General features: G+C 37.1%; 1 protein-coding gene across 1 annotated transcript; it reads right to left on the bottom strand.

The window, feature by feature from the left end:
* Nucleotides 1-16,064: 16,064 nt before the first annotated feature.
* LOC131794672 (uncharacterized) lies at nt 16,065-24,973 on the bottom strand. The gene is made up of 5 exons (XM_059112205.2): nt 24,790-24,973; nt 24,225-24,377; nt 20,274-20,349; nt 19,141-19,368; nt 16,065-18,356 (listed from the first exon to the last, which is right to left on the bottom strand). The coding sequence occupies exons 2-5, from the start codon at nt 24,369-24,371 to the stop codon at nt 17,365-17,367; spliced, it is 1,443 nt and encodes a 480-aa protein (XP_058968188.2). The 5' UTR covers nt 24,372-24,377; nt 24,790-24,973; the 3' UTR covers nt 16,065-17,364.
* Between the last annotated feature and the right edge of the window lie 2,310 nt (nt 24,974-27,283).

The following is a 27,283-nucleotide window of genomic DNA, read 5'->3' as shown; positions in this document are numbered from 1 at the left end:
AAAATTGTGCCATTAACCAGAAAGGAATATTCCTCAATTCCCTTTGTACAATCTGCTCTTTAAAATGTTCGTTATTATCCCTGATGTCGTGCTTTAGTAAGATATACTATTCCGGACTTGCTTTTTTGTTTTTGTGTGTGTTTTTTGTTTTTTTTGGTTTTTTGTTTTTGTTTTTGTTTCCCATTGAAGTATTCATTTTGAAATAATATTTCAGGGATTAATGGCATGGATTTGAGTGATGGGCACCATTTTGAGTACAGTCTGAAAAAAAGAAGCTACTTCTAATATAACAATCGATAGCAACTTTATCCAGAACACGTCCTGATGTTGTTACTCGGCAACTTTACTTTGCTAAGAAGTATTTCATTTTAGGACAACTTACCGGCGAATACTTTAATTATGGTCACAGACTCACAGGGGACAAGGCATCCATGACAAAACTGATTAAAAATTGACCACATTTAGCTTGTTTAACAACGGCTGCGTTAATAATCTTACAAGCTTGCAAGCACAGTTTTCTCTTTGGCTTTCAATTCATAAACGAGGACAGAATCATGGATGTAACCGGGCCGGTCGGTGTGAAAGTATAGACCATTCTGGGACATTCATGGTGGAATGAAACAGAGATGCAATTTTAATTTAAACTTTTGAAGCACATTGGATTTTGTTTTAGTTTCTGTTGTCCTTCGTTCATCAAAGAAGGAAAATGTACCTTACCCCCAGCTGTAGAAACTAAATGAATTTTTTTCTCATGAGAACAAAATGTATCTGACAATGACCAATGACTAGAGATTATAAACCCTTGCTTACGACCATCTACGCATCCAACATCGAAGAAACATCCCAATTAGCCACGCGGTTTTGGGCTATAAAAATAATAGAAAAAAAAAATGTTCAAAGTTTCGTTACATTTTTCCCAAACACCGCAGCGTTTTTTCTTGCGAAGAGGCTTTAATTAGAAGACTCAAAATATAATTATTTGTTCACTCCCACTCGACGCCTGGTTAGATTATGCTATTTGAGAATTTTTAACAAATTGATCACTTTGACGAAAAAAAACAGAACAACAACAGAATTTTCGTTCCTTTTATTTTTAGTTTGAACTTCAGAATGGATAAACTCTTCTGTCAGGCTCTTTGCCGCAATCGAAGCCTACACTATTTTGTTTTTGCTTTGAGGAACCCCGTTGACTGACTTGTGGTCCTAAATTGCTCTCATTACCTAATATTAGTCATGAAGCACTAATAAACAAATTAAATATTAGGACTCTAGCTAGAAAATTCGTTTATTTCCAAATAAGGAAAAATAACACGTATCAAGTAGTTTTTATCGGAGCTCAAAGATATTTTCATTCACTTTTTCTCAACGTCTTGGCAGGTGAACACGTTGGCTTCAAACGAGGTAAAGCACTATTCCTTTTTTATACAGTTTCATTTCCGTTTTTTCACTTTATTTGAGAAACTTATGTTCGACGTTGCCATTCAAGGGATGGCGCTCTGAAATTCATTTATTCTTAGGAGAGACGTTTACTTTCCGAAAACATCCCTCCGTTTCTTTTTCTCTATTTTGATTCGACCAAGGCCAAGATCTACTTACTGAATTGTTCTCTTAGAATTCAGGGTGAAACTTTCACAAAAATTATGAGTCCCACACTGAGCGTCAGTTAAGTTTTTTTGCAGCTCGCAAGTTTGATTATAATGGCTCCTTTATAATACGCTTTTAAAAGATAATCTTAATGAGGTCAACACTTAGCTGTAAAAAGGCCAAAAAAATTGGACGTTAGGTGTAAAAAATTGACAAATATCAACCATTAGTCGTGAAATAAGTTTTCCAAAAAAGAAAATAACTGTTAGCAGTAGAGTAACCTCTGACCTTTAGTCGTAAAAGCCATCACCCTATTGTGACCCTCTCTTACTGTGCTCGGAAATACATTCACCTTTATTGCGACTTAGTACCCTATTCCTTCACTCTAGAATATCATTTCAGCGTCAAGGTACCCCCTACCAAAAAAATAAATAAATAAATAAAGGAAAAAAACAGTCATAAGAAAATGATAGAACTAATTTTTATTTGTATTCGTCCTTTTTATTTACAGTTTCTACGCAAAATCTACACCATGGCTGGTACAAAGGGACTGATAATTGTCTTCATTTGTTTCTGCATGTTTTCTGCCATTCTGGGCGGCAAAGTAAGAGCAGTAGATTGTGGCAAATAGCAAAAATAGAAAATGAATATATATAAAAACTTTTTTCTGTTAATCTTCAATAAACCCTGAAAGAAAATAGGAAAAAAATCCCCTGCTAGCTGCCAATTGAATACCGTCGGAAAGATAGCCGACAACCTAATAGCTATTCGCTGCCGTTTCTTGTACAAAAAAAAAAAAAAGATAAGGTAAAGACAAACGAAATGTTGCAGCGGAATAGAAAACTTTGTCGTAAATTAATCACTAGGTGAAAGGTTCGTCCAAACCTCCAAATCCTTTTATCGACTCTTTCGATAGAGCTCAAATTCAACAACAACTTTTCTGCATGCCGTACCTGAGCGGCTAAGCTTTATAAACTTTTCCAATCCTCACAACCAGTCCACTCTTGACTCAATTGTGCGGGGATCTTGTGACTCGACCTGTCGACCTGTAATAAAGAACTCGAATCGGAGGACAAAGAATAAAATCGGAGGTGAAGAAGAAGCTGGCGAGGAAGACGAGAGTGCTGGTGACCTTTTTTATGATGATTAAAATGAATATAGTACACACGATATTGTACCTTACCACCATGTTATAACTGCTAATGAGAGAGATTGTCATAATACAGAGCCTAACAGTGCTAGGGTAAATTTTACGATGACAGTGACTTACAAAAAATTCCTCAGAACACCCTCAAACCCCCCCCCCCCCTCCGCCTCCAATGATAAACAATGACCGGTTCCTTTTTAACTGACATGTATCGGTCGTGCAAGGAAACTGCAGTGAAACTCACATAAAAGTTCTTACTGCAATTATGGTGCCACGCCTTGCAGCCAACGTGAAGCATTGAGTGCGACGCTCTTATTTAGTGAGCATTCCTTTACCTTAAGGTTGACTGTCAAAAGCTACCAATTTGTACATGAGATTACGTGACTTCTAAAGTATTGATTCTTTATTCAGGTTTGTACGACTAAAGATGGGGAAAAGTTCGAGAGAGGTACAAAAATATTCACTTTCGATTGCCGTAGGGAGTGCACGTGTACTGGCAACGGTTTGAAGTGTAAAGATTTTTGCTCCAAGAAGCCATACAAATGCGCAGGTGACGAAGAGCCGAAGTTCAAGACGGTGAAAAGAGTGCATAAAGGAAAAGTCTGCGAATGTAAAGGTAAGTATTAAGTTTATATCTTAATAATGCATTGACAACATTTTCCATTAGGAACGCTCTAGGAATTCCTTTTCATCATCATATTATCAGAGTGCGGCAAATATTATTCCTATTCATGGTATACAGTAAAACTTTAAGTGCTGCTGTGATAACGCCCAAAGGTTTTTGCACAGAACTGACGGCACCCTGACATTATAGAATCAACTGGAAAGCCTTTGTTTTAGCATTTTAGACCTGGAAAACGGTATTGAAAGGGTGTTGCTGGAGGGCGATGGGGAAAAGAACTCAAAATCCTTCAGTAAAGTTTGCGTCTCCGAAAGGTTCTAGCAAGAGATTCCTTGCATTTGCTTAGTTAACGAAAGCAAACAGCGTAATATCAACTGGAATTATTTTCTCTATTTTCAGAGTTTATTAAATGCATCAAGATGTAACAGCATGGGGGAGCTGGACTTGGGAACTTTAGAGAGAGAAATGCAATTTAAGCTATACTCACTTTTTTCATTAAAGTGCCTTTGACACGAAATTTTTCATTGTATTTTCTGGTTGATAGCGGTATTTAAAATTAAAAATAATCGACCTTAGTGCCCGGCGAGTTCTCCTTGTCCACTTTTATGTGCATTGAAAGTACGATTTTGTAACTAAAGAGTGTCCCCATGAAGCGCGCGGCCAAAACGATCATATTACATATCTGTGACATAGAAAACTGTGAAGACACGTCGGCAACTATAATGGAGAGAGGAGAAAATTAGGGGAAAAGACAAACGTATTGCGTATTGCGTAAAGTTAGCTACAAGAATTATACGCATAAACCGAGTAATTCCATACCCTACTTTCCAAAGGATGTAGCTGTATGGCCAAAATGGAAGCGTTTCGATCATTGTCGTCAAGGAGATTTTACTCTTAAATGTCATCGGCCTTATGCTCTGTACCGGCATCGAAAATGGCTGTTACGAACACATACCACTAGTAAAATCAGAGGAAGGTAAGCAATGGAATCAGCTTAAAAGAATACTGATCAAGGGGCTTGTTCCCACACCGAACACGATTGTTCAACATTTTTTTCGGCTGGCATTTCGCAGGCGAAGAATGGTGAGCTCCTTATTTGTTGTTTATTTCACGCGCTAGAGATGTACTTATATTTCTTGTCTCTCCACACGACTAAATTTGCGCTTTTCTTATCATATAAAAATCGAACCAACTGTAGTTTCCATCTTATTTAAATAACAGAACTACATCATTTGTAATAAAGTTCAAGCCCTTTCCTGAGCTGAACGATACCCTGTTGTGTGAACAGTGCGAAACCTCTGGCGGATGCTGGCATAAACACAAGCTCTATTCTCCCAACCTAAGTTTCTGAAAATCCATCCCACGAGCCATCAATTCTTCCCGCTCTTAAGAAACTAAAAGTAGAAACAGTAGCAATGTCACTGTGATAACAGCACTGCAAGTTTGCGTGATGAAGAAACACAAGTTTTGTTGAATTAGATGGTAGCAAATCCAAGTGCTGTGTGAAAGTCGACGCATAAGAAATATTTATTTACCCATTGGGCAAAATGGGTCATATGGCCATGCTGCACTTAACTGAAGAATCTTTAAAATCTCTCTTTGAGATTCACTTGAATCAGATTATCATAAACTCTCTCGTTTTCCGTTTAACCGGCTCTACGACGATAGCCTCTGCCTTTGCACTCTCTGGGAAAAGGAGCAACTTGCAGTGAAACTGCCCGATGACTTCTCGGCGAAATATCATCGTGCCTCGTGATACACCTGATTCTTTCGTCAAAAGTACGCTTTTGGTTTACTAAGGGAATTACTCTACTGAAACGAACTCTAGAGCACTGAGCAAGGGGAACCTTCTCCGCACTTACTACGAAGGAACAAAATATTATGGTAACAGAAACGAACACACCACTCATTCTCAGCATAGCTTCCCCCATAGAAAACAAAACAAAAACGCAACAAAATAAATATTCAGTAGTGGGAGTTTTTTGATCTAGGCTTGACCTGAAAACTGCAGGCGAGAAACCGCTTTTGTCAGTCTTCGTCGAAATCTTCGTTTGATGCACGCGGTTCTCCTTCATGGGGCTGAACCGTGCTCGCAACTTCTATTTCTTCTTTGCTACTTGAGTACGATGTATCACAACTCTCGGAAGAGCTTGCTGACGGTAGGTATACATCGCTATCGGTAATAATTTCACGAGTATTTCAACGCCGATTGATACAAAATTACAAGAGATGTGAGATATTTATAAGTGTCAACTGAGAATTTTCATAGTTTTCTACGTCATCACCCGCTAATTCGTTACCAGTCCACGGGTCATTTTTAAGACAAAATAAGAGCACTTTAGGACCCAAAAAAGCCGTGTTTTGGACTTTTTGAAATTTTTCTTCTTTCAGAATTGGTTTGCACATTTGATAAGCTGGCACTTCTATTAACTTGCCAAGTTGTTATCGGATAGTGTGTTATAGGACAGTTCAATAAGCCGATCACATCCAAAGTCGTAGTTTAAATGAACCAATTACATTCGAAGTTGTAATTTAAATCAACCAATTTATGATTGCAGACCGATTTGGACTGCACTCAGTCTATTACTATTGCTAATTAAGATAAATAAGTAAATAACTCAGCTAATCACATCCTTTTCTCTGATGTTGTGTTTATTCAAATTGATAAAAAGCGGTCATCTAGCTCATCTACAAATCCTTTAGCTGTTAACCCTTTGAACTCTAAGATTGACTTACATATAATTTCTCCTTACAGTATCACCCCTGAATAAACAAAAAGGTCACGAGAATAAAGCAAATGATCATCAACTTAAGAACCCTTGATTGTTTAACAAATTCTCCTTGTCAAAGCCATTGGAAATATATCGAGAACAGTATGGAGGAAATGCATATTAATTCAGGATGTAAGGCGTTAAGCTATTTTGTGATGACAAGCTACTAAATGAATGTTCATTTACATAGTATGATAATATATAATTACAGAATATTAACTAATTTTAGTTATAATGTCTAACGTGCTTACATTTATTACTTTGACGAAAACGGAATCCAACGAATCTATACAAAGCATGAAGCGAATCGAGGTAAGCGGAAACAAAGTAGTAAAGAACGGCTTTGACTTAAGAAGTTTGAAAGGAATTTTTCAGTGGAAGTTGCGTAAAAATTATTGAATTCCTGGCATTTAGACTTTTTGACACCTTGCCCGGCTACCAGGCATTTAGTCACAGCCTTTTAAAAAACTTCGCACCACAGCACCGTCACAGGAAGCCAGGCGACCGCGTGGATCACGTTTCGCGTGATCTGCTGCATGTTATAGTTCGTGCAAGTTGTAGTCTTAGAAAAATTTATAGATTTTGTCTCCACTACACAACAAATAACACAGTAGTGTACACCGAATAAGTTTATTTAGGGAAGCCTGCCGAGAACCAACCCGAGGCATATATAGCCCGGGGAATGCATACATACATATATGCGCAACTGATATACCATATACAATCCTGATATACAGTGAATTCCTTACACATTAAAAAAAAGGTATACATTACTAACATGCAAACTTCACCAAGTCTGGATTAACAGAGATGGGCAACCGCTTACAAGGACATAACTACGGTTATACAGAGGCCAGAAAAAACCCCTTTGGGGAAAAACATGACAGGAAATCTGGGTAGGAACGATGGCCCAAACTCAGAGCAGTTGGCAGCCCATCCTACGAGGCTTCACAGCTAAAGAAAATATGTTTTCAAACTAAAATAAATTTGTCATCAGCCAGAGGTGAACGGTTGGTTCTGAGGCCTAGCTGGACATCACGTGCTATACTTTCCCTTATATACCACTGCATCATTACCCATGATGCTCGGGCCTAAGGCCCAGGCCTTGTCGTATCTCGTGCCGACAAAATATTTATTTCTGCTTTATTCGCAGACTCATTTGTCAGAAATACCATATTTTGTCTCCACTACACAACAAATAACACAGTAGTGTACACCAAATAAGTTTATTTAGGGAAGCCTGCCGAGAACCAACCCGAGGCATATATAGACTGACAAAGAATTGGGCAAGACGCACGAGGCTAGGTGATATAATACCACCAAAAACACGAAAATGCCTTCAGAGCCCAAGAAAACGCGATACTTAGAGTCATTGTTCAAAATTATCGTCTACGTATGTGTCTTTGGCTTGTACCGATTTCCAAAAACCATGTCGTTGGAAAACTCTGTCGTTTACTCCATTACTTGCTATCGTAATGGCTCCCCCAGATCTTAGAGAATGCAAACCCAACTTGGACGGTTCAACTCCGAGACTTTGCAGGTCCCAGCGAAAAGCCCCTCTAATTGTAGAGTAACTGATGGGCTTATCAGGGGCAACAAGCTTGCAAGAGCTCTTCCCTTTAGAAATAGGCTTGAAATAAAATCTTTGGAATCAGGGTGTATCTTAAACATAACTAAACACCTCTTAAGCAACTCAACGGGGCATACAGAACTAGACAATTATAAGATAACGACTTCGTCGCCTTTACGGAGCTGGACATTCTTGCTTTTCAAAACCTTAATAATCATGAAGCCTTTTTTAAGGGAAATATCACTTCTTATTCTAGACACATCGTTAAACCATAACAGTCCCATTTGCTTTTGAAGAGAGCACAGTCGTCTTCAGTCGATCTTTCAGTCCCTCAAGCAAGTTGTCAAGCGGTCCGTCCCGGAATACATACATACATACATACATACTTTATTTGTCACGTAGGTCGATAAATGGCAGCTAAAAAGCTGATGTGGACCTACAAAACTAAAGAGTGTCTACAAAATTTAAATAATAACAATAACAAGTTGCGAAATTATGGTAAGTAAGAAAGGATGTAAGACCTAGTAATATAATATACAGTTGATTTACAGTAGTAATAAAAAGTAATAAAATAAATAAAAGTAGTAAAATAGCTTTAATATATGTAATTTACAACGTCTTTATTTAGTCCCTGTAAACCATTAAATGTTATTTTATCTAAAATGTCGGATTTTGCTTTGAGAGCAGATTTGAAAGAAACAATGTTCGGTTTGCTCTTCAAGTACAAGGGTAAGTTGTTCCATAGAACAGACGCATGGTGAGAAAAAGAAGATCGACGGAAGTCACTTTTAGGGCGTTGCACGAATAGCTTCAGATTGTCCCTTAGATTTCTCAACGGAGAGTGTTTAGTAAACAAAGAGCTTATAGCAGCCGGAGCTCTATTGTAAAATGCCTGATAGGATATAGTGGCAATCCTCTTTTTATAGAAATATGATAAGGACTTCCATTTTGTCGCTGCCAGAACTTCAGTATTGGGGGTAGATTCCTTTAGGTTAAAAATAAATCTCGCGGCTCCAATGTGAATGTCTTCCAGTGTCTGAAGTGACTTAGAAGATCCCCATAATGCAATAGAATACGCAATACTTGGAATGATACCTTTGAAATAAATTGACTCTAAGAGGCGATTGTCGAGTCCTTTTAGGTGTTTGAGTTTCTTCACTCTTGCCGAAAAACGTTTGCTCAAAGATTTTATATGTGGCGACCAAGAGAGTTTATTATCGATAAGAATCCCTAAACATGTAGCTTTGGAAACAAATGACAACTCATTTTGCCCTAAACAAATTTTCTGTAGGGGTCCGATGAATCTTGATTTTGATAACAACATTAGTTCACTTTTTGCGGGATGAATAGTCATGAAGTTATCCTTAGCCCATTTGTTTAAGTCAACGATCGCTTTCTGTATCTTAAATAAAACTAAAACTTCATCAACAGTATTTCCAATGCAAAAAACAGTAGTATCATCTGCAAACATTTCAACGGAAGCGTTCGTTGTGAATGCCCTAAATCCCGAATGAAAAATATCTAAACGAGAGATAAAATAAGGCAAAGTGAGGAGTACAATCCAACAAGAAATAACTAAAGAAATAGATAAATAAAAATAAAATAACCGGGAATAATCAAACTCCAACAGAGAATACATAGACAACTGGAATCTGCAAAGTGGACCACAAATGGGTCCCTTTAATTTCAAACAATGCTGAATAAATTCGTGACACAAACTCGTGTCATAACGCAATACGCAATATTGACGAGCAATTCTATGATTTAATTCACTTCAAGCCTGAGTAAGTGCCAAACAACCCATAAGCTAAGTACAAAGGACTTAGAGCAGTTACGCTGGGATTGACTGAAACAGAATCACATTTGCACCCAGAAGAGAAAACTTCCGCGGTGAATACAAAAGCCCGCCGGGCTAATTACAACGATCACAGTCTTTACTGAACTTCGTACAGAAGCCTACGCCTACAAATGGGTCCCTTTAATTTCAAACAATGCTGAATAAATTCTTGACACAAACTCGTGTCATAACGCAATACGCAATATTGACGAGCAATTCTATGATTTAAGTCACTTCAAGCCTGAGTAAGTGCCAAACAACCCATAAGCTAAGTACAAAGGACTTAGAGCAATTACGCTGTGATTGACTGAAACAAAATCACATTTGCACCCAAGAGAGAAAACTTCCGCGGTGAATACAAAAAGCCCGCCGGGCTAATTACAACGATCACAGTCTATACTGAACTTCGTACAGAAGCCTACGCAAGCACAGGGAGATCTGGGGCGGTGAAATAAATTCGAAGGGCTATAGCATCAAAGTCCAGGGGTCGGGAACCGAAAAGCGAGTTTCGGGCTTTCCCTCTGATAAAGAGACCTGGGAAGATGAAATTAGAAGATCCTCGCAGCTAAGAACACTACTGAAACTAGTAGTTGTAAGTAGGACCTGAAAAAAATTTCAGGCCCGTACGGGATTTGAACCCATGACCTCTGCGATACCGGTGCAGCGCTCTACCAATTGAGCTAACAAGCCAACTGGGAGCTGGTCAATGAATTGGGTACAAATAAACATCCGAGTGAATGAAAATTTAGATATATGAAAATTCACACTTTTTTTTTTCAGGTCCTACTTACAACTACTAGTTTCAGTAGTGTTCTTAGCTGCGAGGATCTTCTAATTTCATCTTTCCACCGGAAACCAGACTGAAGGTCAAATTTAAACAAGTAATGATTACGATCAAAACAACTGCGTAACGACACCCAGATCTTCACATTTGAACTTCTGCTCGTATGTTAACTGGTTGACATGTCGAAGATTCAAAACGAGCCTTTGCTTTCCCGAACTACGGGTAGAAACTGAAAGTGGGTTAATGATATCGGGCTTACAAGCAAGTTATGCAATTAGGTCCAAACGAAGTAAATCGCTGACAGCTTGCGAAACAAAAATCACTATTCTCACGAGCAGAAGTATTGTTTCTCTTAACAAAAGGTGTTGGAAGTTGGAGGAAGGGAATTTTGTAACCCTAATAATAACATTTAGGACAAATTGCGAAACTTCCAAAGTACGTCAAAAATCCAGAAATTTTCTAAGCCCTTCACGCACAGAAGAATAGGTCAAATCAACTGCAAAAGAGCCTGAATCCGAAGGAATCTAACAGGAGAGAATCAGCACAAGCGGCAACGCTAGGATCCGAGTCAATGGCACTGCCTAATTCCGATTGCGAAGGCAAACTACTAGCTTCGATATTAACAAAGGAAAGAACTACACCTGAGTTGTAGGCTTTGTTTTTCTTAAGAGACTCGTTGAATTTGAGGCGCTTGGTCTCCTTCATCTGACTTTCCGCCGATTCTTCGTTCGACCGTTTGATCTGAGAAACGGTCTGCTCCAAGAGGCCACTGAATTTGTCATCAGCCAGAGGTGAACGGTTGGTTCTGAGGCCTAGATAGACATCACGTGCTATACTTTCCCTTATATACCACTGCATCATTACCCATGATGCTCGGGCCTAAGGCCCAGGCCTTGTCGTATCTCGTGCCGACAAAATATTTATTTCTGCCTTATTCGCAGACTCATTCGTCAGAAATACCATGTGCCTATTACACCAAATTGCACGAGAAATCACGTTCTTACTTGTTAATAAAGTAAATGAAAAACATCACAGAAAGTCACGACGAAATTTTAAAACGTGTGCGCGCTATTTGCAATTCCTAGTCGTGTTAGAACTTTGTATTCGTGTTACATGAGAATGCACTCGTTTTCAGCCAATCAGAAGCGCGTAGTTTTTTTCACGTAATTTATCAAGCTCTTTACTCTTTAGTCCCTTAGAATGACAGGCATCTTTTTTTCTTCTAACAGCGTCACCCTAAATAAAACAAAAAGCTCACGAAAATAAAGGAAATAATAACTTGAACTTAAGAAACTTTGATTGTCCAACAAATTTTCCTTTTCAAATCTATTGCAAATATGTATTATATTATGGAGAAGATGCGTATTGATATAAGATTAATATCCGCATCATAGTTCTTGTGCAAGTTTTTTATCAGTTTTTTTGTTTTTGTTTTTGTTTTTGTTTTTAACAATCGTATTCCCTCCAGAGATTCGCAGACTTGGAAGTTAGCAACACCACCTGCGCGAGTTGCCAGAAATTATGGAACAATAAAAATCTTGACATGATGTTCAAGATAGTTGAATGAAGGTCATTACTTTGTTATTCGTTATGAAAGAGGCTTAGCAAATGGCATGGCATGCAACCTAGAAACTTTTGCTTAATAGAAAACAGGAGTTTGAGGGAGCGTATCAATGGCGTTGATGTACATGGCTGCAACAGGAGAAAACTCAGGGAATTTCACATTGACTCAAGGAAAAAAGCCAAAGAAAAGATCTATAGTTACGGCAACCATAATGTACGGCTGTCACCCTCTCCGGTCTCTTTGGAATATTTGAGATAGGAAAGAAATAATCATGGACTAGTCCCGTACCGAGATTCTACCATGTTTTGGCCGTCGGAGGTCTGACTAAGAGATAAAACTTTGATGGAAAAATTGTGCCGTTGACCAGAAGGGGAAATCCCTCAATTCACTTTTCATAATATGCTCTTTAAATTCTTCATTATTATCCCTGATGTTGTACTTTAGTAAAATATACTATTCTGGACTTGCTTTTTTGTTTTTGTGTTTATTTATTTATTTATTTATTTTCGTTTCTCGTGGAATTACTAATTTTGAAATAATATTTCAGGGATTAGTAGCATGGATTTGAGTGATGAGCACCAATTTAAGCGCAAAAAAAAAGAAGAAAAGCTGCTTCAAATATGACAATCGATAGCAGTTTTATTCAGAACCAGTCCTTATGTTGTCACTCGGCAACTTTACTTTGCTAAGAAGTATTTCATTTTAGGACAACATACCGGCGAATACTTTTATTATGGTCACAGACTCACAGGGGACAAGGCTTCCATGACAAAACTGATAAAAAATCGACCACGCTTAGCTTCTTTAACAATGGCTCCGTTGATAGTCGTACAAGCTTGCAAGCGCAGTTTTTTCTTTGGCTTTCAATTTATAAATAAGGAGAGAATCATGGATGTAACCGGGCCGGTCGGTGTGAAAGTATAGACCATTCTGGGACATTCAAGGTGGAATGAAACAGAGATGCAATTTTAATTTAAACTTTTGAAGCACATTGAATTTTGTTTTAGTTTCTGTTGTCATTCGTTCATTAAAGAAGGAAAATGTACCTTACCCCCAGCTGTAGAAACTAAATGAATTTTCTCTAATGAGAACAACATGCATCCAACAATGACTTACGACAAGATATTATAAACTCTTGCCAACGACCATCTACGTACCCAACATCAAAGTAACATCCCAATTAGCTACGCGGTTTTGGGCTACAAAAATAATAGTAAAAAAAATTTAAAAAAAAAAAAATTCTGAAAGTTACGTTCTATTTCTCCCACATAATGTGGCTATTTTTTCTTTCGAAGAGGCTTTTGTTAGAAAACTCAATATATATTTATTTGTTAACTCCCACTCGACTCCTGGTTGGGTTATGCTATTTGAGAATTTTAAAAAATTGATCACTTTGACGAAAAAAACGAATGCGACAACAGAATTTTCGTTCCTTTTATTTTTTAGTTTGAACTTCAGAATGGATAAACTCTTCTGTCAGGCTCTTTGCCGCAATCGAAGCATACACTATTTTGTTTCTGCTTTGAGGAACCCCGTTGTATGAATTGTGGTCCTAAATTCCCTTTCATTACCCAATATTAATCATGAAGCACTAATAAACAAATTAAATATTAGGACTCTAGAGAGAAAATTCGTTTACTTCCCAATAAGGAAAAATAACACGTATCAAGTAGTTTTTATTAGAGCTCAAAGATATTTTCATTCACTTTCTCTCAACGTCTTGGCAGACAAACACGTTGGCTTCAAACGAGGTAAAACACCACTCTCTTTTAAACAATTTTATTACCGTTTTTTCATTTGATTTAAGAAACATGTGTTTTTGAAGTTGCCATTCAAGGGATGGCGCTCTGAAATCCATTTATTCTTTGAAGAGACGTTTACTTTCCGAAAACATCCCTCCCTTAATTTCTCTATTTTGATTCGGCCAAGGCCAAGATGTACCTACCAAATTGTTCTCTTCGAATTCGGGGTGAAGCTTCCATATAAATTATGGGTCCCTCACTGAGCGCCTGTTAAGTTTTTTTTGCAGCTCGCAATTTTGATTACGAGAGCTCCGCTTTTAAAAGGGAATCTTAATGGGGTCAACTATTCGCCATAAAAAGGCGAAAAAACTGGACGTTAGGTGTAAAAAAATTGAAAAATATCAACCATAAGTCGAGAAATAACTTTTTCAAAAAAGAAAATAACTGTTAGCAGTAGAGTAACCAAAGTTCTGACCTTTAGTAATAGAGCCATCACCCTATTGTGACCCTCTTCACTGTGCTCGGAAATATATTCACCTTTGTTGGGACTTAATACTCTATTCCTTCACTCTACAATATATCATTTTAGCGTCAAGTTCCCTCCACCTAGAAACGAAAAAAATAAAAAAGACATTCAAAAGAAAAAGATAGAACTAATTTGATTCGTATCCGACCTATTTATTTTCAGTTTCTACGCAAAATCTACACTATGGTCGGTACAAAGGGGCTGATAATTGTCTTCATTTGTTTCTGCATGTTTTCTGTCATTCTGGGCGACGACGTAAAGGTAATTGAAAGTGGCAAATAGCAAAAATAGGAAATGAATATATAACGATATTTTTCTGTTAATCCTCGATCAACCCTGAAAGAAACTGGGAAAAAATCCCTTTGTTCGCAAACAATTGAATACCGTCGGAAAGATAGCCAACAACCTAGTAACTATTCGCTCGCGTTTTTTGTTCAAAAGGATGATTTAAAGACGAACGAACTGTGGCCGCGGAATGTAAAACCTAGTTTTAAATTAATCACTCGGCGAAAGGTTCGTTAAAGCTTTAAATTTTTTTCTCGACTCTTTCGTCTTTTTTGATTTTCATAATACAACAGAGACTAATTGCGCTAAGGTAAATTTTACTTTGAATTAACATAAATCCTTCGATCTCCTCCCCTCTCCCCCCCTCCCCCCTTCCCCCTCCCCACCTCCAGTTATAAACAATGACCGGTCCCCTTTTAACTGACATGTATCGGCTGCGCATGAAAAGTGGAGTGAAACACACAACAAAATTCTTACTGCAGTTTTGGTGTCACGCCTTGCAGCCAACGTGAGGCATTGAATAGGACGCTCTGATTTAGGAAGCATTCCTTACCTTAAGGTTGACTGTCGAAAAGGTACTAATTTGTACATGGGATTACGTGACTTCTAAAATATTGAATCCTTATTCAGGAATGTGAGCTTGATGGGAAAACGTTCGAAAAGGGTACGAAGTTATTCACTTCCGATTGCCGTAGGGAGTGCACATGTACTAACAATGGTAAGAGGTGTAATGAATTGTGCTCCTCGAAGCCATACAAATGCGCAGGTGATGAAGAGCCGAAGTTCAAGACGGTGAAAAGAGAACATAAAGGGAAAGTCTGCAAATGCGACGGTAAATGTTGAATTTTTATCTCCATAGTGTAGATGTAGATAACGCGGTACTCACAAAGGTTTTTTCACAGATCTGACCGCGCCCTGACATTGACCAATCAACTCGAAAGCCTTTGTTTTAGCATTTTAGACTTGGTCAACGGTATAGAAAGGTTGTTGCTCGAGGGCGTTGGGTAAAAGAACTCAAAACTCTTCAGCGAAGTTCGCGTCTCCGAAAGGTTCTAGCAAGAGATTCCTTGCATTTGCTTGGTTAGCGAAAGCAAACAGCGTAATATCAATTGAAATTATTTTTTTCTATTTTCAGAGTTTGTTAAATGCATCAAGAAGTAACAGCATCGGGGTGCTAGTCTTGGGAACTTTGGAGAGAGTAATGCAATTTAAGAAATTAATTAGAGTTTAATACTGTATGATTAATTGTTGAAATCATTAAAGGGTGTTTCACATGTTTACAGTGTCTCATAGTGTTGGCCAGACGAATCTTCCTTATTCAGAAGTGGTTTTAGGAAATGAAAGAAAAAAATGCCCATTTTGCGAAGATTTCAGGAAAAGTGGGTGCTATTGCTTTGGTTTATCAAGGGTATGAATAGATTTTTTCCGCGAAAAAAAAAATGGGTCTCACAACAGCCATTTATAAGCCCCACCCTCAAGACGAAACAAACACGCTGATCTGAATATACACAAGCAAACACACATAAAAAGTAAAGATAGACCATCCCAATACACCCCTCAATCGAAAACAAAAAAATATAGATATGTTTGAATGGAATAGATACAATTTTATGTACAACAATGGAATATTTTGATTACAAAAAATTCGACACAAACATCTAAAACATCAGAATTAAAACTACTCTCGTCAAGTTATACTTACAATTTTACTCGCTAGTATAGTCTTTCCAATCTATTGATAAATATTTCGCCACAGCTAGTATCTGAAAAAATCCCTATATCAATTACCATTGAGCACTTCGTTTACGGTGTTAACAATCGGTCCTAAAAAGTCTGCTCCGTGATTTGTGAGTAAGTTCTTAATCATAGTTTTTCGGACTGACTTATCCCAGAATTTCCAACATGTACGCTAATTACTCTAAAAAAATAATACATTAAAAACCTTCGCTTGATGTTTAGTATAGTTAAACTGGAACCAAAGGCTACTTTAAAAAAAGCTGATTTACTATTTCACAACGTGTTTATGTTTATAATTGGTTGTATAACAAGTAAATACAAAACAGTCGTTAGAGTTAACGTGACCTCTGGTCAAATCTGTGTGCTTCGCAAATGTCACCTGTGACAGTCACGCAACGCTTGCGTGACGAGAGCCAAAATGACATCGAAGTCAGATTAGATAACTTAAGCTCATTTGAAATTAATCTCATGTGGTGAAATTAAAAACAGACGAAAACCCGACATGTGAATATACATTTTGTTTTTCAGCCACAGGCTCAAAAAGTTCTTATGAAAATGAATTCTCTTGACAACGAAAGAATGAAAAATAAAAAATAGAAAATTGAATGAATTAGTGAAGGAATGAATGAACGAATGAACGAAATTGAATAAATTAGAATAAATGATGCTAATGAATGCATCGTTATTCAAAGCCTCGGAGCCATGGCCAAAGTTAGGAATATGAATTTAGACTTAACTAAATGCTTCCAAAAGTCAGCTTGGATCTCGATCACTGTCAGTTCTTTCAATGAATTTTCAAATGAATTCTTTAGTAGTTTTGGCAGGAGTCGTTTTTATTTGGATAGATATTAGGCTGAAAGCCTTATTCCACATTTTCTTTACATGCCAGGCTTTTCTTTTTTTTCCGGTAGTTTTTTTTTTGTTTTGGTTTTTGGTTTTTGTTTTGTTTTTAACCTCAGTAATACATCATTTTAATTACCATTATGTCATAGCTTAACCTCCAAACGGATAATAAGATATTTTCTGTAGGCTTATTTTGAGAATTGGTATTATGTCAAGACCATTTCTTCTATTTGATGACTGTATCTGTTCATTTAACCTGTGAGCAATAACACTGTATTGAATCCTTGCTAGGAGAAGATATATGCTTTGTTCAGTCCGGAGAGTCAAATAAGTATTGTCTGATAATCCATTCTTACAGCTGTCTTGAGACATCTGTGGTGGAAGAAAACCCAGAGTTGAGCTTTCCTAAGTCAATATCTTCAGTTTCTCTTTCTTTTTTGTAATTAATAACTCCGTTTTCTTTTTCTTTCACTTCTTCGTTGACTTGAGTTTGTGGCAGTTGTTCCTTCTCTTCCTCAATACCTTCCATAATCTTCTGTCCAGCGTAAGTGATGGCACCAAAAAACACGAATCCAAAAGCTATTATACCAACGGAAACTCCGATTAAAGCCTTGGTGAGTGGGACGATTGCGTATGCACTGACTAGGGCCACAGTGTCTAAGACATATATCAAACCAGCAAGGACCTGTCTATGAAAATGGCTGCCCAACACGGAACCTAGGGGAGCGCCTAACACGACAATCGGGACACAAACTGCAAGGTAGTAGTACGCATCGGCACTCACAGCTTGTTGGATGACTTGGCGCCAATAGAAACCGACCACAGTGTTTCCGGCCATTAGTACAACGGAAGTTGGTGTTGCCGTTTTCTCACTGACCCGGAAGAGAAGAGTCAGCATACTGAAGCTGCAGATGTCCACGCCACTGCCGGCAACGGCAGAGAAAATTCCGCCGATGAATCCGGTCAGTGTCAGAACAACCATTTTCCATAGCTTGAAATCTGGGATAATTTTGTATGTCTTTCGCTTGTGGTAGAGATTCAAAAGGAACAAGGCAAAAGCAAACGAGAACCACACACAAACGAAACCAATTTTCTTCTGAGGTGGGGTGAGGTTTGGGTCAATGAACTCCAAACCAATTGCCATGCCGAAGATTCCGCCGAGCGAACAGAATATGAGGGAGTGCCACTCAAGCTGCACGCGCATCCAGAAGATAGTAAAAGCCGCTGCTGTCATACCACAGGACTGGATCATCAGTGAGAAGTCACGTGCCACTGCTGGAGATATGTTAAAAGCGAGGGTCATGACGGGAAAAGCTACCGCGCCTCCACCTTCACTTGTCATTCCTAAGCAGAAGAGAAGAATTGATTATGTTTTGGATAAATCAACAGTTGGCAATTGGAGAAAGACCTATGATATTCATAATGTAGAACTATACTTTCTCATTAATTATCACAGAATGCACCTGATCGTTTCGCATGTTATCTTAAAATTTTTGCTTAAACGAGGACGGAAATTTGAGAGCGTAATAATCGGGCACATTTACGCTTTCATCCTCTCCTCTTTGGAATATTCGAGAATTGACCAGAAGAATAAATTTCATTTGATGCTCTCGATATTAGTCTAGCTCGGAATATATTGCGACTAGGACAGAGAGAAAATCTTTTCAATAAAATGAGCTTTTGTACTGGTGGTTGAACAAGAACAATAGTTATCTTAACAAATTTTCAAGCCATGAATTGTCTATTGTACGTGAGTGAATGAAGAAAAAAAATCGATAAAGGAAAGAAAGCGAACAAAAATATGATCCAAGTTTTGCGTTCTATAGGCAGTTTGGCTGCATAATACTGAACACAAAACGTATTTAACCAACTTTCCGTCAGCCGCGATTACTTGATCACATTATTAACAGTTTAAATTCAACATCGATACGCATATTCTTCACAGCGTTCTCTATACATTTCTTAAGGTGCGAATGGGGAGAATTTTTTTAACAATCAACAGCTTCTTTAGTTGGTAATCTTTTCTTTTATTCTCGTGACCCTAAATGTTTGATTCAGGGGTGATATTGTGGGGAACATTTACATGCTGGTCACTCCTGGGGGTCAAGAGGCTTAAACAGTTATTTACCTGCAATCATTGAGCCAAATATCATCGTTATGGAAATGAAATATCTTTCAGGGAACAGACTCCAAAAGTCATAATTAATTGCAGAACTCCACCAAATAACTTGATAGAAGATGAACGGAATAGCCACGCCCACCAGCCGACGGTGCTTGACAATTAGCCTCTCGTGCCATGGTGCGTTTGGGTCAAGCTTCTGAAGAGCCTGGGTTTGAGTGTCGGTCAGTGCTTGACCTGGAATGTCGATTTCAAAAGTTGCAGTTAATTCCCCTTAGCAACACTAAGAACTGGGTAATTAAGTATTACTAACTGGCTACCGTTAAGAGTTTTAAACCTGACGTTTCGAGCGTTAGCCCTTTGTCTTTCGCTCAGATGAAAGGCTAACGCTTGAAACGTCAGCTTTAAAACTCTTTACGGTGGCCAATTTACGTTATCAACTCAGTTGATAATACTTAATTACCGTGTTACAGTCTCCCACCGACGCAGTACCACGATTTCTTTACAAACTTCCCCCCTTTATTCTTTTAACAGTTAGTACTGTTGCCGTTTTGTTTTTCCCTCACTCAAATTAACTCTAAAAAGGGAAAAAGAAATAAAATGCAACGCCAGTAAAACAGGATATTTCGACGGTGCCGTGTCATTAATTTCAAATAAAAATGAGAAAATTATAATGCCGATGACATATGAAGAAAACGAAAGAGTGAAACAAATTAAAGCATGAAAGTTTGGAGGACAAAAGGAATGAAGTATATGAAATAAAAGTTTGCTGGAATGAAATCTGTTTAGTGTTCAAGGGTGAGCAACACCTCATAAATGAGGCCATCAAACTTTCCACTTTTTTTTTCAGATCTTTCAATTGTTTATGAAGAGTTCTTAGCCCTTGTGCTCGTACAGTGTTCGTACAGGTACTGGCCAATCACGAAATATTTTTGCTCGTTATTGTCGTTGGTGAAGTAGAATGGCAGCTTGTGTAGCCAATATGATTCGTATGACGCGAGTTACATTTATTTTGTTTTTCCTATTGCCTAGATATTTACCATTTTGGCTAAGCGAAAGCAAAAGGAAACCATTCAAGGCAGATTGCTTATTTTTATAGTCTCAACACAGCCTGACTGATTCTAAGACTCGGACTAACTTGCCTTCAAAAAAATATTTTTTGAGCCATTCCAATGGGGTTCTTTTTCTCTTTACTTTTGCATTCACACCAGGGTCGTTCTGTTAAAAAAATAAAAAAAATAGGTAAGTCAGTAATGAGGAAATAAATGAAACAATGTAAGTAAAAGCTATTTCAGCCTGGTCAATAGACAGATAAACATGAATCTTTAACCCTAAGAGTGACCAGCTTCTAAATTCTCCTTACAATATACCCCTGATCAAACATTAAGGTCATGAGAATAAAGGAAACGATCACAAACTTATAAAGCTCTTGAATTTTAAACTAATTCTCCTCGTCAGCCCTTCAGAAGTGTGTAGAGAATAGTATGGAGAATATGAATACTGATGTTTGGGTATGAAGGGTTAAATGCTTTAGAATCATTCATTAAGATTATGAGAGTAAAGGAAATGATCGCTAACTTGGGAATTTAGCTTTGATTGTTAAACGAATTCTCCTTGTCAGTGCCAAAGGGTATATATAAAGGAGAGTATGGAGAATACGGATACTGATGTTAGAGTGAAAGAATAAATATTTTTGATCCGAAATTCCAATTTTTTTTTTTTTTTAATGTAATGTAATGACGGAAGGACAGAAACTTTTTTGTTGGTTCTACTGTAACGTAAGATGTTTTTATGATTTTTTTTTCTTCAGTTACTTGTTTCATTTTTTATTTATATTTTAAGTGGTTTCAGTGACGTTGTTGCTTATGCTATATGCTTAAAATATTTGATATTAAGTTACGGTCGGTGGGTCTTTTGATAAAAAAGTAATAAATCTCATATATCATTTGATTAATGGCCCCGCTCTATTGTAGTTATTTCACAAGCCATGTCCATTTAATGTGTCACGGCATTTGCTTGCTATAAACGAAGTTTGATATCCATGGCTGATATTGGATTTATAGCATGCTGATTACGTAATATCACTTGAAATGGATATGAGTCAGCAAATTTGCGGTCTCTGTATGCTAAAAATACGAGATAATTTATAACTGTAAACTAACCCTTAAAGAAATACAGCGACAGACATACGGTCTAGGTTGAAAACGAGAAAGTTATCTCTTGTCCAAGCTAAAATTCTCATTTAACCTAGTCTCCTTTGATATTAAAAGCGGCATTGCAAAGGTGCTTGACTAAGCCACTTTTATAATTGGACCAACTCAAAGTTAGGTTTGATTTTTATCTAAGAGTCCATATCAAATGTTAGACACCATTAAATACCTTGGTCTTTGCCATTCAAGTTCTTACATGAAATGAAGATGAAGATTTATTCGCTGTAAGTCACTACCGACCGACTCGGATCAATAAATATTCGCAATATTTTCTTATGGCGAAAAGTACATTAGAAACTTAATCTTTTTTATGTGCATTTTGGTATTTTGTGGTACACTGTAGACGGCAGACTTCGCTGATTACTTTGGAGTGTCTCCTCACACAGGTTAATTCAGCTGCCAACTGAAAATGCTTGCAACAGGAGGATAGAGATGGACTATAAAACCTAATATCAAACGCAAGTGCCAATGCATTCTGATGAACTTGAAACTGAACAGAAAATGCGTTGTAATTCAAATAAGTTTGCCAGTATTTCTATCGTTTACATCAATATACAATTTAAAAGACACTCAACCGAGTTGAAGTTCCTTAAAATCGACCTTTTTGATGAGGAGTCAAACCACTTTTTATTTTTTTAATGAAAGTTCATAGTTTGAGGCGTTTTGGGGTTAAGTGTGTCCACGGGAAATAATAAATAGTTGGAGATGTTCATTCTCATTCATTTGAGCTTACCTTCCCCCCTTGCAAGAAATGGGTTGATGAGACCCTTGCTAGTACATCACAAGACTGTTTAAGTAATATTTAAAACTAAAAAGTATTTGGCTCTTAAACTCGAAAACTATTGTTCTTTACAGATGCTCTATATGGGGTATTCAGACCCAAAAGAAGTTTCAAGTTTCTGGTCTGTTTTAAACGCTGTACATACAGGCATATTTTAATGCATCTGAGAATCAAAACCACTTGGATAATTAAACAGTAATGACTGATTCGATTTCGAAGAAGGAAAAAGATGTCACTTAATGATTTAGCAATGTTCCTCGTTGGTAGATAGAAGTAAGCAGTGATTTCTTGCGAGAAGTTTTTGAAGATCGTAGAGTGGTTAGCTGAGTTTGTACTAGTTTAGCTTACTTCAGATTTAACTTTCGCTCTTATATTTTCCATTTGTTTCTGTGCGTAGAAGTAATTCAGTTGTAAACAGATAGTGACTTTCCTAAACAGGATTTTTCCCGCTCTCTCAACTTGCTCCAGAAAAAAAAAATAGCGCAAATTTAATGCAAAACCCACAGACAAATATGATCTGTTTCATGAAGACATATGCCAGAATTAAAGGCGAAAATATTGAAGAAAATCCAGATGTTACGCTTTTGAAGCTGTAGAATTTAAAGCGAGTAAAGTTCAGTTTTATTAATAAACTCTTCTGACTTTTTAAACTTTTTCATGACGTTGCTTGTAGCCAGTGAAATATTAGTCCGATCAATTTTAGTTTCCCGACGTAAAACCGCAGAGACATCCTTTAGGCCTCATGTACCGCTGGTAAGCAAAGAAGGCTAACTTAGAGCGACTACCCGCCCATGGCAAGAATTTAAGAGAAACCATTTGATTTTTGTGGGACTTTCGGGTTTAAATTTTCATTCTCTCTGGAATTCATAAAGTGAATACAACATAGGCTATAAGAGCTGCCTCAAGTACGTCTGTAAGAATTTCAAGCGAGCATCAAAGCTGCTTTGTGAAGACGGCCCAATATCTGTGAATAAGCACCGGCCGGTTTCGTTTGTTATACTCGCCTTCAGCGATATGGAGACAATTAAAAGTAAACAATTGCTTTGTCGCCCGTCATTACGCAATGACGTCAAATGACTCAGCTAGGCTATTGTGGTAATCATGAAAAATTCTTCCTTTCTTTTGCGTAATAGACTTGCAAGTTCTTGTACTTAAGTTTTCCTTTTCCGTTTGTTTTCCTAGTCTCCAAGTTTGTTGTAAAATTATCGTCATTTTTTACGTCTGAATAATAATTAATTCGTTTCAGAAGGGCACTAAAGTGCAAATCTGAAAGAAAAGCTTTAGCAAGTGGCGGCGTTCGCTCTTAATTTCCAGAACCGCAGACACAATGCTCTATCTTCAACGGTCTGATTCACTATTTCATTTCAGTTTAAGAAAAAATTTAAGTGAATTGAGACAAAGGTAAATCTAACTGAGCTCATTTACTTCAAGCGGTTTAAACAAGCCTAGAAAAATAACTCTTCAATTACGTGCACTTTGCAGGAATCTTAAATATTTCCTATACAGTTTATTAATAGGAAAACGTACGATATAGGTCAATTTCGGCGGACCGTTTTGATGTTGAGGAGGAATTTGCAACATCAAAGTCACTAAAATTAAGTAGCCTTTAACCTTTGGTAAAATTTTTTTATTGCTTTAACATTTTTGATTTTCAATGATGCATAAAAGAAAACTTGTGATACTTGTACTTTGGGAGATAAGAGGATGGAAGTTATAACTATACAACCTGTATTTTAAGAGATAAGAGATGGTAAAGTAACAGTCCATAAGGGCCTAGAGCGATATTAGCGAAAATCAATTAAAGGTGGCAAAAAGCATGTTTGTCAGTAAATGAACAGTTCGTTCTATCGTGAGGTATTGTAATGCTAAAATAAATTAAAATCTATCCTAACACAAAGTTAATCCCTTGTGTAAAATAAATCTACTGCCTAAAAATATTGGTCTTGGTTCCCCAACGGCAATATATTCTACGACTCATAATTTCAAAACGGCGCACCTTTTGAAACTGCTGACTAAATTGAACATGTCTGGTGCCTTTTTTTTTTATTTATCAAGAACAGTAAATGAACTGAAAGTCAAGAATTTATCAACTTAAGCCTTACTTGTGGCCGTGCAGTTTGGTTCTCATAAGAAAACTGGCTCCACTGGGTATGACCAAGAGTTGGGGAATGTGGAGGTCTGTGGTTGTAATTTCCATCTCCTGGAAAATCAAGCGCAACTTCCCCGTCTACATCAACTCTCCGTTCCATCGTAACCTCCATCATAAAAAAAAATTAGAGACAGAAAATTAAGCTGAGTGAAGTAAACGGGCGTACGCGAGACTTTATTGAAGAGCACCCCTAAACTTCGGCAAACGAAATAACAATCGTTTCACTGCAACACCAATGATAAAACAGTGTTTAAAATTTGACTACATTTGTCACAAGACTTGGAAAAAACTAAGAAACTCTGTATGAAACATTATCAAGTTTGTTAGCCTGCCAGAGAACGCACGCGAAAATAATTTGAGAGGCTTCCCCCATACTTCGAAGATGATAATACAGTAAATGTCAACAATGAAAGTTTTAAGTATTTGTCACCATCTGTCACAAAACATCAACAAAATAACAAACTGTGTACTAAACATTAAAAAATTTGTTGCCTGTCAGAGAATTCAAAGGCACTTACTTTGAGATCAGCCCGGCCAGAAACGAGAGCGATTACTTATGAACTGGCACTACGATATCATCGTTTCTTTAACATCCTCTCACAGACAACGGAATTAATTGTCTTATGGCTATTTACGGACCAAATTGACATGAAATGACAGAAACTGTCAACTCATGATCAGTGCACAAAATACGCGATATTGCATTAAGTAATTAGGGCATGCGACGCTATTGGCTAAACCGCCTCCTTCCAGTATCTTTTTGTTTGGCTTCGTATGTAAATAAATAATGCGTTTCTAGGGAATGTTCGGCGAAAAGAGAAAAATTCATATCCTGGGCTCGATTTATAGATCAATTTTAATTTAAAAAATGACCTGGAGGTGTATTAAAATCTCGATATGACGTGCCTATACACGACAAAAATCATGTTTGATCTCTACCCTGTAAGATTCGATGCATAATTCGCAATGTAACCAAATTGTGATGAGAAATGCCATGTAAATCACTTCTAAACGTTCATAAAAAGGATAACGCACGGAATTTATCCTACTTAAATTAAATTGATATGAACTGAACCCCGTGGTAACAAACACACTTTGCCCATACAAAGGTATCATGGATTATCAGTGCTTATCATGGTTTGTGAACTTAAAAAATTCATTTTTAATTTGCGGTGCGTTCAATATTCTCCTGCTGTTTTTTTTTTTTTTGCTTTGCTTTGTTTTTTTGTTTATTATTGCTCAACTTGCGTTTCCTATCTAACTAAGCTGATAATGTCTAGAGTCCTTCAAGTTTAAGGCAGTTTTCCACTTCACAAAAAGAAACCAAAAAAAAAGTTATAAATACTGTTACGTAATACTCTCAAACTTACGTCTAAATTTAAAACATTGATTTCCCGTTTCCTCTTATTTTTTTTTTTTTTTTTTTTTTTTTTTTTTTCTCTATCAGGCCATTTTATAATATTTTTCTATATTACATTCGAGGTCTAAGGGTAGAGGAAAGATTTGACTTAGTTTTTTTTATCATTTATGAAAATGAAGGAAGCCACACCATGGAGAAAGCTTTTTATTTGTATGCATGTTTGTCGCCTCTTCTCGAACCTTAAAATTACTTTAATTAAATTGCTTTTCACAGACAATTGGTTTGACGTCATTTCAGACCATAACCCCTGGATCACATAATTGTCTGTAGCTATAGCCGAGTGGTTCTTTTCTATACGAGGCGTACTTTGGACATCTGTTCACGAGGCGAACTCTTACGGAAATGGTTAAAATTGTTCAGGTTGAAAAGAGTTTTGAGTGTAGTTCATTAGATATACTGTCAATTGAAGATCCAATTTTGATAAAGTATCATTTGAAAGAATAAGATCTCGCAACGCTCTTTGAAATGCAAAACTGGACGGAATTACGTAAAAAAATAAATTGCTCAGGAAGTCAGTTTTTTCGTGAATGAATGAAGCTATTTCGCGTGATATATCTTGTTTGGTTCAACAAACCGAGTGAAATAGATTTTTTTCGGAATCACGCAATGGTATCAAGATACACGTCCTTGTAAATCACAAACTTCTAACGGTCTACCACAATTTATTGTGTCGCTTTTCAAAACACGATCAGCCTAAAGTCGTTTATCATCAACAGCATCATTTACTTTGATTAAAAAACATCAAATATGAACTAAAATCAAGTTAAATTCTACCTCTTAGCCTGTCATTTACTTATTTTTCATAACCTCGTTTTTTTTTTTCTCGCTTGCAAACTTATCTCCCGTGGTAGGGTTTTTGTTTGATTTGGTATCAGTCTAGTGTAATCATGACGAGGGAATCAGTCTTGAAAGTTTGCATCTGCGCGACGCATCGACTGGAAAAGCCGCTGACGAATTAGCTTTCACCTGTAATTATCAACTAATTGTTGCGTTTTGTTTTGATCAGTTTTTGTTGTTTGAATTAGTTTTCTCTTGTTTTTTTGTTTTTTTAAACAGGAATAAAGTAATTTTATGTTATTTCACAATTTGAGGAGCTCTTAATCTTGTTACGAATAAATGGAACAGAAATATAATACTTGCGCTATACCTCTTATCCGAAATATCTCTCCATTTGCCTCGGGGTCGGGAAGAAAAGTTGACCACGTTCAAGGGTCATTTATCACACGCCACACATCATAGATAGACCAATATCTCGTCTTGGCGTCAATGGTGTTTTTAAGTAATTGTTTATCTTTTATAATGCAGCTAAATGTCTCTAATGGTTGAAGCCCACTTCACTGATATTGAAATACTTTGGACGAGATAAAGAACTAATCCCAGCTACATTAAGTAGTTATAAATAAGTCATTAAAAATCCATTCATGAATGTTTACTAAAAGTACGGTTGAAATCGCGTGAGCGGCAATTGCCATGCAAAAATTTATCTTTCCATGGTGATCTGTAAGATGACATTTGCAAAACTGGCCAACTTTGTTATATCTTATTTGAAAATGCGACACTTTTTAGTGCTCATACTCTAAAAGCTGAAAGGC

Source organism: Pocillopora verrucosa, chromosome 11 (genome assembly GCF_036669915.1).
Source record: "Pocillopora verrucosa isolate sample1 chromosome 11, ASM3666991v2, whole genome shotgun sequence".
Classification (NCBI taxonomy): Eukaryota; Metazoa; Cnidaria; class Anthozoa; order Scleractinia; family Pocilloporidae; genus Pocillopora; species Pocillopora verrucosa.
Note: the sequence above shows the minus strand (reverse complement) of the source record. Positions and strands in the feature narration are given on the sequence as shown.

Coding starts and splice junctions, on each gene's coding strand:
- LOC131794672 (XM_059112205.2), bottom strand. CDS start 24,371: ATGGAACGGAGAGTTGATGTAGACGGGGAAGTTGCGCTTGATTTTCCA. Junction 20,350..24,224: donor ACCAAACTGCACGGCCACAA/GTAAGGCTTAAG, acceptor TTTTTTTAACAG/AACGACCCTGGTGTGAATGC. Junction 18,357..19,140: donor ATTTGGCTCAATGATTGCAG/GTAAATAACTGT, acceptor TCTTCTGCTTAG/GAATGACAAGTGAAGGTGGA.